Source organism: Echeneis naucrates, chromosome 9 (genome assembly GCF_900963305.1).
Source record: "Echeneis naucrates chromosome 9, fEcheNa1.1, whole genome shotgun sequence".
NCBI lineage: Eukaryota > Metazoa > Chordata > Actinopteri > Carangiformes > Echeneidae > Echeneis > Echeneis naucrates.
In genome coordinates, this window is record NC_042519.1 from 144,054 (window position 1) to 156,927 (window position 12,874).

General features: G+C 39.0%; 1 protein-coding gene across 3 annotated transcripts in view; it reads right to left on the reverse strand.

Moving 5' to 3' along the window:
* Positions 1 to 2,490: 2,490 nt before the first annotated feature.
* Positions 2,491 to 12,874, reverse strand: part of pias2 (protein inhibitor of activated STAT, 2) — a 31,324-nt gene continuing 20,940 nt past the window's right edge. For all 3 annotated transcript variants that reach the window (XM_029511480.1, XM_029511479.1, XM_029511478.1), the window contains exons 9-14: positions 11,295 to 11,455; positions 10,796 to 10,929; positions 10,288 to 10,468; positions 8,713 to 8,849; positions 6,133 to 6,170; positions 2,491 to 4,432 (exon numbers count right to left, since the gene is read on the reverse strand). In XM_029511480.1, the coding sequence (XP_029367340.1) occupies positions 4,214 to 4,432; positions 6,133 to 6,170; positions 8,713 to 8,849; positions 10,288 to 10,468; positions 10,796 to 10,929; positions 11,295 to 11,455 (870 nt within the window). In that variant the 3' untranslated portion in view covers positions 2,491 to 4,213. The remainder of the gene's footprint in view (positions 4,433 to 6,132; positions 6,171 to 8,712; positions 8,850 to 10,287; positions 10,469 to 10,795; positions 10,930 to 11,294; positions 11,456 to 12,874) is intronic.

Below are 12,874 nucleotides of genomic sequence, written 5' to 3' on the forward strand. Positions count from 1 at the left end.
AGCCATAAAAAACAAGGATGTTTGTTTTCTTTAGACAGTGGCACGTGGTAAACTAAAATGTCAGCACATGCACACAGTTGAACTAATGCAGTTTGTTTCAGTGCAGCATTAAGCAAGTGAAACAGGGTAAAGATTGGTTAATTAAGTTTGAGAATCTTGGTGTAATTAGGAGCAGTAGAGATTAGTGGCTGTCAATGCAACTGCAAGTATTTGCCAGTAATAGACTTATTATTAGGGTTGTCTGAAAGTTACTTTATACTTCTGAATAAACAAAAACAAATTAGAAGCTTGTCGTCCAATAATGGGTTATCTTGTCAACAGCTGACAGAAATCCATGCCCCTTTAACACAGTGTTAATTTTATGCACCACTGACAAGCACAGAGCAAATCAATAGCACGACTATAAAATAAGGTGAAGCATCAATCTGAAATGATGGGGAGGGAGGAACTGTGAGCAGATGGACTGAAACGTGTAAGCAACTCCTAACATAATGAAGTCTGAAAAAATGTTGTAATGTCCAGATGGACTGACATTGCAGCAGCCAGCTGGGGTTGACTCACTCATATCTGACTGTATCTGGAAGTAATCATTTCATTGTCAGACTATGCATGTATGGAAGCCCGAAAGATTCATTGTTAAATATAAAAAACATTTTGAAATTGATACATACATGATAGATAACAGACAAATATATAATATGGCTATGAAATTGTAAAATAAGGTAATATTATGAAATGTTTCATTATTCTTGAATGTCTACTCATTATTTTTATTATAATTAAATATTACATGACGATTATTTTCACAATATCATACTTTTTAAAATATTTACTTTTTATTTCAATTTCCAAGATTTTATAAAAAAAAAAACGTTTTTTACAAAGTCAATTTTTATTTCATAATGTCCTTTTCCACAATGGCCTTTTTATTTCATCTTGTCGTTTTTCAGCAGATTGACTTCGTCTGTCAATCAAAGCTAGTAGGTTGGACCTCTGCTTGATCCTTTAAGATCGATTAGTTTTCCTCGACATCAGTCATGGCCATTCTTTAGGCGGCTAACTTCAACATGCAGGATTAGCAATCAGAAATATTAGTTTAGACAAGAATCTGATTATCATGTGAAAACCTGATCTGAACCATATCAGTTAATTTCAGTTTCCCTTGGAAGAGAAACGGAAAATACTGAAAATATAATCTACAAAATCAAGGCAGTGAATGGAATTTGACCCAACCACTGATTTAGCGATATTCCCAGGGTTTTGTTTGTTTCCTGAGGAAACGAGGATTTTGGTTGTTCAGGTGATACTTCAAAGTAATTTTTTTGCAGTAATATCGCTTTGGCAACAGTTGGAGCAGACATACTATGTTACAGTACTATCTCAAGATTGTGTTTTGTTACCAGACAAGATCTTCCATACTCTTGTTTTGCAATAAAATGAAAGTGACACAACTTGGAGTCAATGTAGCTTAGCCAGATAAGTTTTGATTTCTTCACAACAACCTTGGTCATCAATTGCATATGATATAAAAGTTATAACGTGTAAGTAGAAATCATCTATGACCTGAGCTCAACACACTCTAAATGGATGATCTAGTGTCAGTGGGCCTGGGCCTGGACCTGGAAGAACTAGAAATTAACTATCTTATAAATCACCTTGATGCATGAAGCACAAACAGTGAAAAAAATGATCAAATTGCCAGAGAAGGAGCTGCAGAAAGACTAGAAAATATCTGCTGATAAAGCTGAGACAACAGTCTCTATCAACACGACACACAGGAAAAGCCTTCAGATTAATGCTACTGCTGCCACAGTGAGGGTAGAGAAGTTGGTCATATCAGACTGAAATGCTTCATCATGGGAAATATTAAACATTGTGTGGATGGATCATTGTTTTATCAAATAACTCAGATGTTTAAGGTCTATTTCTAGTCCAAAGTGATATACTTAGTCTGAGCTGCAGCAAAGAGGAATTAAAGTGCAGCTATTACCATCACACACACAAAAGGTAATCAATTGACAGAATGCCCCGGGTGTAAGATACTTACACTGCTGCAAGATGTTTAATACAAAACACACGCTTAGATTTGTTAAGGTTTTAAATTGTGGACTGTCTCTGACTGCAGTTGGACTGCCCCCTTGTGGAAGAATAGAGGCAGTGGTCTACCTTCCAACTTGATGTCTCCTCACACTGACAGGTGAACATTTCTAATCTAAAAATGATCTCCAAATTCTCCTCTTATCCTTTGCCTTCATGACCCTTGACTAACCTTTGCGGTTACTATTGATTTACTACAAAGAAGAGTTAACACAAATGGAATTATTTAAGTGATTAAGATTTTTGAAGCTATCATACACGCTGAAGAACACTTTCCATGTGACGTCTTATTTTTCATCAATCATGTCACTGAAAGTAAAAGGTTGCCCGTGTCACACCAACACTGGGAAAACGTCACCTCAAGGGAATGACAAAAATTTAAAGGCAAGAGTTCAACTGAATTAAAAAAAAAAATCTTTTAATATTAAAAAACATCCACAACTCCCAGACATCTCTTTTCTAAACATGAGTTAGAGAACCAACACCTGGATTAAAAATTATGAAGAGCTGAAAAAAAAAAAAAAGAAAGATGGCAAGCAACATCTGCCTGTAGCTGGAGAGTTCAAGCCTGAGCAGTGACTGACCTACAAACATGGACACTGATGGAACTTGTGTTGGTTTTGTCAAACATTGGCTTACACACCAACAATACTTCCTAATCATGATATTTTGGTTTTATTTTTGTACAGGTTTATTTTCTGCTGCCCAAAACAATGAAACCAGTTTAGGAAATAGAGTCAAGTCTATGTAGGGCCTGAACATGTAAATATCACTATGATGTTTGTAACACATTAGCCTATTTTTGAATGACAAATGTTGTGAGAGCAAAGTGTGGGTCCCTGAGATTGTGCTGCTGATGTCTAACAAATGGCACTGTAACTGCAACATAAAGAGTGGTGAAGAGCAATGATGGCAGTGGTCTTCATAGCTATCTCACACTAACAGAAAGCATCATCATCAACATAGATTCAGCTAGAAAAAGTAAAGATGTAAGAGGAAGATTCTGTTTGTGAGAAAATTATATGAACAACTTTGGAAAATAAAGTAACTTCTTGTTCAATGAGAGGAAAAAATGGAGTCATGATTTTGTTAGCCTAGCTTTGCATAAAGGCAAAGAAGGGGGAAACTGATTAGTTCAAACATATTCATCAGTGTTAAAACTCTGGACAGTCAAGCTTGCTGTTTCCTCCTGCCTCCAGTCTTTATGATTAGCTGGGCTAAATGCATTCAAACTTCAGCTGTGTGTTCACAGATATCTGAGCAGACAAGTGTATCAAGGAGTGTGATTTGGAGGCATGTTGGCCTAACTACAATCTTAACTACCATTTTCTTTATTTCAAATTAGTTAATTATTGCTCTGACTAAATTAAAATGGAACAAAGAACCAAGCTTTGCAGTGGCCCTACAGGAAAGCTACCCTGTAACAAGCCCCTTCAAGGTTCTGAGTGATATCTGAATGAGAGAGGTCATGTGAATTATTGTGTGAATGTAAAGGCAAAGCCAGCAGATACACTAATACAGACAAAAACATCTATGCCCATTGTGAGCAAAGTGGTAAGACACCCACAAAGTCAACATTCTGATTATCAGTCCACATGGGGGTGGGGTGAGTGAACAAACAGACTTGTACAAATGAAGTGTTCAGAGTTCCATACTTCCAATGAACTGGCAACTTGTGTACCACGCCTTTGCCCAATATCTGCACTGAGGAGCTACTCAAGTCACAGTGAAACTGTATGATGACACACAAAGAGACTAATTAAGGCAACATCTCTGACATTGATGACGTCCCTAAGTAACAATGAATACAGACATGTCAAACAAGCGCGGAACCGATTAGACGAAAATTTTGCTGTAATGCGACTTAAGGTTTGACGACATGAAAATTTCTCAAATGTGAACAACTGATGAACTTCCCACACACGCAACTGGGATTATGTCTTCAAAATAATTTATCCTTGGCTATCGAACCATTATCCTGCCATTGAGAAATGCTTGTTGAAACAGGCCATTGTTTCATGCTAAATTGGATGCTTCCATGGAAAACTCATCATATTCATTCAGTCTGGATAAAAAAAAAAAGCCACAAAAAACCGATCCAGAGAAATGCAGTCAGTCAGTCCAGTGAAATTATGTCTGATATACCACTATCCTCTCCCACTCCAGGGCCCCCACCCCCTCCAGTAATGACCCGGGTTTCATGGACAGAGCTTGTGGGATGGGAGCTGGTGTCGTAGTGGCTGCTAGAGGAAACCAGGGCTGAGCTGGTGCTGGCTGCAGCTGAACTCTGCATACTGCTGGTCAGGTTGTCCAGGAACATCTGAGGCCGGTAATGCTGAGCAGGGGGAAGGAGAAAAAAAAAAAAAAAAAAAAAAAAAAAAACACTGATCAGGATGAACATCAGATGTGACCTTATAAACAGGTGACCTTTCTGACTATATAGCTTCTACCTATTTGGTGTCCACAAGAAATGAGTCAGTCATCTATATCAGCAGTCGACAAGCAGTCATCCTTTGTTATACTGAGGCTGCGCTGTCTCTACTTTTAGTTTTAAACTCATATCTACATTTACATTCTAGACTCATCTCTTCTTGTGTTTTAGTTCTAAACTCTCTTTTGTACTGAATTGTAGTTTCAAACTCTATTTTTCTTTTAACTTTCTGTTTTAAAATAACTCTTTGCACAACTCCAAAGTTTTAAACCCCTTAAACAGAGACACTTTAGATACACTTCTGGACTCACTTTATTGAGAGAAATACAGGGTTGCGTAGTAGTGTAGATCGACAAATCCTTTGGAGACAACAACAAGGACACCCATGGGTCTGCATCCATCTACACTAACTTAATCATACAGATCTATGTTCCTTCTCAACCACTGCATTTTTTCAAGGAACGTCACCTGGGTTGCTATCCCTAAAACTCCGGTGTCAAGACCATTTTAATCAGTGGTTCTGATGATGAAACAAGCTCCTGAATCCTATCAAAGCAGAGATATCCCTCATTATATTCAAGATGCTGTTGAACAATCTCTTACCTTTTATACCTGACAAATTTTGATGAGCTTTCTGTACTTATTTAATGGCTGGAGTATTTAGGGCAGTAGAGTACTTTGGTGTAGGTAAGACGTATCACAAATTTAGCACTTCAAGGATGTCCCTCATAGTAAATTTCTCCAGATTAAGCATCTGTTCCTGTAACTAACCAACTGCAGATTAGGCACGTGCTATATGTGTGTGGTCATGTGTGATACGGTTTTTCAAGTGTTTGGCGAGAGGATGATTTTGTTTTAAAATTAATACAGATAAGTGTGGACCGAATCTGAATTTGGTTACTAGTGCTAGTATTAATCAAATTTCGATTTAAAGTGTAACTGATCCCAAACATAAAAAAAAGATAATTTAAGGAAGATCATTTAAGTCCTGCACAGCGTGCCATATCTGTGCCATAAATTTAAAGCCTCTGTTTTTTCCAGCAAGTTCTGTGCCACGCCTGTTCTGTTATAGAAATTTCAGGAGCGTTGTGTGTTCTCTTAAAGTGAGTTAAAATGTCAGAAAGGCAGCCTTTGGTCGAGAAGAAAAGTAAGACATCTTGTGTAATCTGGAAATATTTTGGTTTCAAGTTGTCAGACATAGAACAGAAGAAAGTGGTGTGCAAAAGACCACTGCACTATTGTTTCTGTACCACAAAGGCAACACAACCAATTAGTTTAACCATTTAAAGTTTAGTATAGCCTCATCATAAATATTTTTTTACTTGATTTTAATTTATTTTTTGTTGTTCTGTAAAATTATATTTTGAGTTGTAGTCTGGTTGTTTAATAAATATTTGTTTTCTAAGCATTTAATAATCATGTTGAATAAATAGGATTTCCATAGAAATCAAAATTGTGGTAATCGTGATTATTATATTTGATATAATCATCCAGCCTTAACTAAACATTCAGTGGAACAGCTTTCCTTCAGGTGAACGTCCCTCTGGTTATGACTAATTCAGATGGTACTTCTTTGAAAAGTGTTTGGAGGCGGGTGGGCATACCTGAGAGTCTGCTTGAATTAAAGAAAACAAATCCAGACCTGTATGCGAAGAGAGAATAAGAGTTTATGATCAGCATCATGTGTTAGTGTCAATGATCACACTGGCCCTCATTAATCAAACAAACATGGAAGGTGTAGATCAAGGCGCAAAAATCATCTCACACTAGGTTTCATATGTGATTCACTAAACTTTTATACTATAGTAAATCGCATTATATGATATGGTGTATGATATACGGTGTTGATAAATGTGGTAGTTGAAAACAGTCATAATTTGACTGTCATACCCATAGATATTCTCAGTTCAGATGCTTTCCACCTACATTTTTTGATATGGAGTTGCAAGAAATAACTTTTTTGAAGCAGAAATTGAAATGCTCAGACATCCAAAGAAACAAGGGTTATTTGTTAGCCTGAAGTGGTATCCAAGGCCGCCAGAAGGCAGAAGTAAACAATGCTGTGGTCAATAGCGTTGGTGTGGACAGGTGAACTCCTGGAGAATACAAACATAGCCTTTGTATTTTTCTTTTTAAATACACTGTGTTCCAAATTATTATGCAATTATGATTTCAACTAAAAACAATTACATTTTTGTTTTTTAGTTGTGCTGCTTCTCAGGTCAGTTCACATCACTGACATCAGTATTAACATAGATTTGGTAATTAGATTGCTAGCTGAGCTTTATTAAAGGGAAACTAATTAAGGAAGTTGTTCCACATGCAATATAGGGGAAAACAAAGCTCTTTCTGGAGATGAAAGTCTGAAATAGGGCTTTCGAAAGGTATGAAAATACTGGATATTTCATGAAAAATTAAGCAATAGAATGGTGCAGTAAAAAGATTTGTGTGTGATTCAGAGCGCAAAATATGTTATCCTGGATAGGGGGCTAGACGTTATTCTTCTCCCAAGTTGCCAAGGGCATGAGGCACCAGGTGGGTGTGGAGATACCCACAAGTCCTGAGCTGAGCACTGCCGTGTTGGAGTTTACCTCAGTGGACCAGAGGATTGCCTCCCTATGCTTGAAGAGTTTTACTGTTGTCTGTGCATATGCACCAAACATAGTATTCAGCCTTCTTGGAGACCCTGGCTGACGCTGGTGGACTCGATGGTACTACTGGGAGAATTCAGCACGCACAGTGGCAATGATAGAGATAACAGAAAGTGTGTGACTGGGAGGAATGGCTTCCCCTGATCTGAACCAGAGTGGTATTCTATTATTGGCTTTGTGTGCTAGCCATAGTTTGTCAATAAAGGCGTCCTGTGGTCCTAGTGTCTTAGATGCCTCAAGGGCCGGTAACCTTCTGACACCTCAGTGGACACCAGTGGCCAGGGAAGCTGTCTGGCTGAAGAAGAAGTCCTTGACATGTTGTCCCTGAGGACTCCTGAGGAAGTTATGAGGTACAGAGGGGCCCACAGCCGTGGTGAGGAGGGTTTGCAAGTCAGTAGCTGAAGGATCACATTGTTGCTTTTTGCAGGTGATGTAATCCTTTTGGCACCATTGGCCTTAGATCTACAGCACTCACTGGATCAGTTCACAGTTGAGTGTGAAGCAGCAGGGATGAGGATCAGCACCTCTAAACCTGTGGCCATGGTTCTCAGTAGAAAACTGATGGATTGCCTACTCCTGGTGGGGAATGAGTCCTTGCCCCAAGTGAATCTCGAGGTCTTGTTCACGAGTGAGTTCGAGGCAGCTGATGCGGTGCTGCATTCTCTGTACCGCACCGTTGCCATGAAAAGGGAGCTGAGTCCGAAGGCAAAGCTCTTGACTTATCTGGTCAATTTTCATACCTACCCTCACCTATGGTCATGACCAAATAAGATAGACTGTGGATACAAGGGGCCGAAATAGTTTTTTTTCTGCAGAGTGTCTGTGGTCTTCCTTAAAGATAGGATGAGAAGCTCAGTCTCAGGGATGGATTTTGAGTAGAGCCACTGTTCCTTTGCATGGAAAGGAGCCAGTTGAGGTGGTTCGGGCATCTCATAAGGATGCCACCAGGGCATCTCCCTGGGGAGGTACTCCTGGCACATCCAATTGGGATGGTCAGGTCAGACCCAGGACCAGTGAGGAGAGTTTACTGCCTGGGAGCACCTCGGGATCACCCAGTAAGAGTTAGCCAAGGTTGCATGGGGAAAATTAAGTCTGGGGCTCCTTGCTAAAGCTGTTACCCCCGCTATCCGATTGATGGATGGATGGATGGATGGATCATAGGTAATTTTGTTGAACAAGATTTTTGAGGGAGGAAAGAATCTATTGGCTGCTAATTGTGTAGATTATTTAGTAAAACATGGACAAAAACAGTACACGCATAATAATTTTGAGCAGTGTCATATTATTTCACTATGATAATAATACTGTCTTAGAATCTGACAATCTGAACTTATCTACCTATCCCTTATTAATCGTAATCATCTAACATGCATTTCACAATGCACTCTGATAAAAACAGTACAGTACAGCAGGTAAAGATGGTGTGTAAGATCTGAACATACCTTAAGTTTATGTCCAATATGATAAATGCCTCTTTTCTGGCATATGTTTGTCTGATAAGTGAGGGTTAATGTTTATGTGAAACTGACTCACTCTGCATGTCTGTGGGAATAGTGGCCAGAGTGGAGGGGTGGAAGGGCACTGCATAGTCAGCTAGCGTCGAGGTCAGATATGATGGGTCCATGGGCTGGATGTTTGGCATGCGCACTGTGGGCTGGTAGGTCAGCACTCTGAGAGGATATAAACTCTTGTGATGTTAGTCACACATTAAACATCTCTTTGTCTAGGCTTTTCAAATACAGAGATAGAAACAAGTGATGCAGATGTTGTACACTGAATGACAGATATTGAAAATTCTAATGAAAACATTAGGAAAATCAGAAATATCCTTTCTCAGGATGATGCAGAAAAACTACTCCATGCATTTGTAACTTCTAGGCTGGACTACTGTAACTCATTACTATCTGGATGTCCAAACAAATCTCTGAAAGGCCTTCAGTTGATTCAGAACTCTGCTGCACAAAGATTAACAGGAACTAGGAAAAGAGATCATATCTCTCCTGTGTTAGATGCTCTTCATTGGCTGCCAGTAAAATATAGAGTAGACTTCAAAATCCTTCTTTTAACATATAAAGCTCTTAATGGCCAAGCTCCATCATATCTCAGAGAGCTCATAGTTCCTTTCTGTCCTAGTAGGCCACTCCGCTCTCTAGATGGAGGTTTACTTGTGGTTCCTAGAGTCTCCAATTGTAAATCTGGAGGCAGATCATTCAGTTATCAGGCTCCTCTTCTATGGAACCAACTTCCAGTATCGGTCCGGGGGGGGGGCGGACTCTTTAGTAATTTTCAAGACCAGGCTTAAAACTTTCCTGTATGACAGAGCTTATAGTTAAAAAGTTAAAGTCTACTACTCTACTCTTTAGCTATGCTGCTATAGGCCTAGGCTGTTGGGGGAAGGACTGAGCTTCTCTCTCTCTCTCTCGCTGTCTGCCTCTCCCTGTCACCCTCTCACCCCCTCTCCCTCTTTCTCTCTCCCTCCCTCTCGCTCGCTCTCCTTTCCTCCCCCTCTTGCATGCGCTGATAAGAACCATCCTTCTTAAAAACACAGTTTCACCCAGTTCTAAGCATTTATACTGCATTTACTAACCATGTTCTGCCAAAGTCTCTGTCTCTCCCAGTTCCTCTCCTCTCTCTCCCTGTCCTCATCCTGCAGGTGGTGACTCATCGCCATCCCATGTTCCTGCAACACCTGCTGGTCCCATATTTCATGAATTCTGTCCTGCAGCTCAAATTCATGAACTTCATGCAGCAACATGTTCCTGCCTATACCCTCCCCCGAATGCCTATCTCACTCACTCTCTCTCTCTCTCCCACTCTCAACCCAACCGGTCGAGGCAGATGGCTGCCCCCCCCCCCCCGAGCCTGGTTCTGCTCGAGGTTTCTGCCTCTTAAAGGAAGTTTTTCCTTGCCACTGTCGCCAAGTGCTTGCTCATTGGGGGATCTGTTGGGTCTATAATAATTTTAATTTTATTTTATAAAGAGTTTGGTCTAGACCTGCTCTATATGTAAAGTGCCTTGATGTAACTTTGTTATGATTTGGCGCTATACGAATAAATCTAATTAGATTTTTGAAAATGAGTGATTCACAGAGATCGTGGTTCTGCTCACCCCCTTGAATGCATCTCCTCACTTTTGGAAATGTAAACGCAGCGTTTCTTCAGGGGTGGGTCTGTGTCCTCTTCGTCATCAGAAGAGGATGAGCTCTCTAGAGTCAGATCAATAACATCAGCCTTTTTGGTGGAGCTGGACTCAATGGAATGAAGGACCACTGATGGGTGGCGCACAGGGGCTGAAATAAATGACAAGGCTTTTGAGACTGCTTTTCTGTGCTTTCTCAAGTTTGATTCAGGTTCCTAGTTTGATTTTTAAAAACAGTGCGTTTTTTTATTTTCAGCAGTGGACTAATATATGTTTGGTGCTGGGAACATTCCCAGTAGCAGAACTGCGTGTGGCTGGATCAGAATAAACTAGTGTCATCCTGTGACATAGTAGTGAGATTGATTTATTCAAAGATTTAGTGGAGCTTGGTGGCTCAGAGAAATCACATACAGCAGGCTGTAACTACATGTTAATTATAAACTCATACCCTGACTAGGTGTTATGGTGAAGTACTTACTCTCCATTTTAGCAACTGACTGAGACGGGACCTTGACTGTCTCCTTTTTTGGTCTCATGGGACACCAGGTTCCATCCTCCTGGAATTTGATTTCATCCACGTCTGAGCAGTCGCTCAGGATCTCCAGGAACAAACTGGACACACAATGAAACACTAACTGGTTACTAAGAATGGCAGACAAGGTTTCTTAGGGGATCTTCAGTTTCTGGTCACACTGTGTGTTTATTATGATAATAATCGGATATAAAAAAGGATCACTGTTGTTCTCATTACATCTCAAATGTTTATAAATGTTCCAAAATTATTGAAAACAAATAGGGAAACATACAACATACTATAACCTTAATGTTCAGCTGATTCCCTTAGGTCCTGCTTTGTGATTTTTTTATTTTAGCCAATCTAAAAATTCCCCGTTTTTTTTTTTTTAATCAGTCTTCATAGAAGAATGACTTGAAAGATGAAATCAATGATGCGTAAAGACGTGATGAAAGAAACAGACCCATCAATTATCAGACTCTCATATGCAGCCTTCTTGTCACACACAGGACAGATCCAGGTGGGCTTCTTTTCATTCATCTGTAGGTAGAGTGCAGCATCAAAGCACTGCAGGTGAGAGCAGGTCACCGCACGGCATGGCACTGTCAGTCGCATCTTACCCAGCTACAGCACAAAACACACCAAAGTCAGCATAATCACAAAGTGGTGTTCAGTTTACACAAATACATTCACACATGACAAATCTACAGCAGACTCCTGACAGGTGGACAGATGGGACAGCATAATATAGATAATATGGATAATATAGCATAAAGCATTTATTTCTGCAATTTGATTCAAAAACTATATTGATTAACTACAGACTGATTTTTCTTGTTACTTTTAATTAGATGATTGTAACTTACAAATAATGAAAATCCAAAATTCAGTATTTCAGAATATTTGAATATTAATTAAGAACTTTTTTTTTGGTTGTTGTTGGTTTGTTTTTTGACACAAAAATGCTGGACTAAGAAGTATGAACATGTATAGAAGTCAATACACTACTACTGTGCATGGTTAGCTCTTAAACTCTTAAACTATAGCTGCAATCCACTCCTTGTGAATCTCCCCCAAATTCTTGAACAGGCTTGTATTTTCCCCACAATCCTCTAGAGGCTGCAGTTATCACATTTGCTTGTGCACCTTTTTTTCCTTCTAATCAACTTTCCATTAATTTGCTTGGATACAGCATGCTGTGAAAAGGCTTCTTTAGCAATGATCTTTTATATCATACCTTCCTTGTATAGTGTGTCAAAGTTAAGTCAGCAGTCTTCCCTATGATTGTGTAGGCTACTGAACCAGACTGAGTGACAGTTTAAAGGATAAGGAAACCTTTGGAAGTGTTCTGAATTAAATAGCCAATTACAGTATGATACCATGATTCTTCAGCATTGAACATTTTGACAATATTCAATTTTCTTGATTTACTGGATTTTGGGTTTTCATCTCTAATTTATAATCTTCAAAATTACATATACACTACTCTCAATAAGTTAGGGATATTGTTATTTACATGAGTGCTTTTCCTATTTGGTCTGAATTTTAATGAAATAAGTAAAAGTTCCCTTTGATATTACTAATAATGAATGAGATGAAACACCATTTTCATTAGTTTAATATTTATTACCCCAAAAATGTAGACATTATCAAAGGGAACGTTTACTTATTTCATTAAAATAGTATATATATAAATAATACATCTTGGAATCAGTTTGTTTAACAAATCTATGATATATACAAGTTTCATTTTGTGACTTGAATTACTGAAATAAATCAACTATTTCATGATATTCAAATTTATTGGGATGCACCTGTATGTGACCCTTGGGGTCAAGTAGCACCACAGAGACAGCAGATAATCACATAGCAGAATACTTATGATACATCAAACAATAGAACTGACAGGGTTGTACAATTCTGTACTCCCTATATTTAGACCATTTCCTCACACCTGCATCAGATTAAGCTTTGCCTGACTCAGTTTTGAGGACATTTTGAACTTAGATCTAATGCTGCTATGATCACATGAACATTAGACAT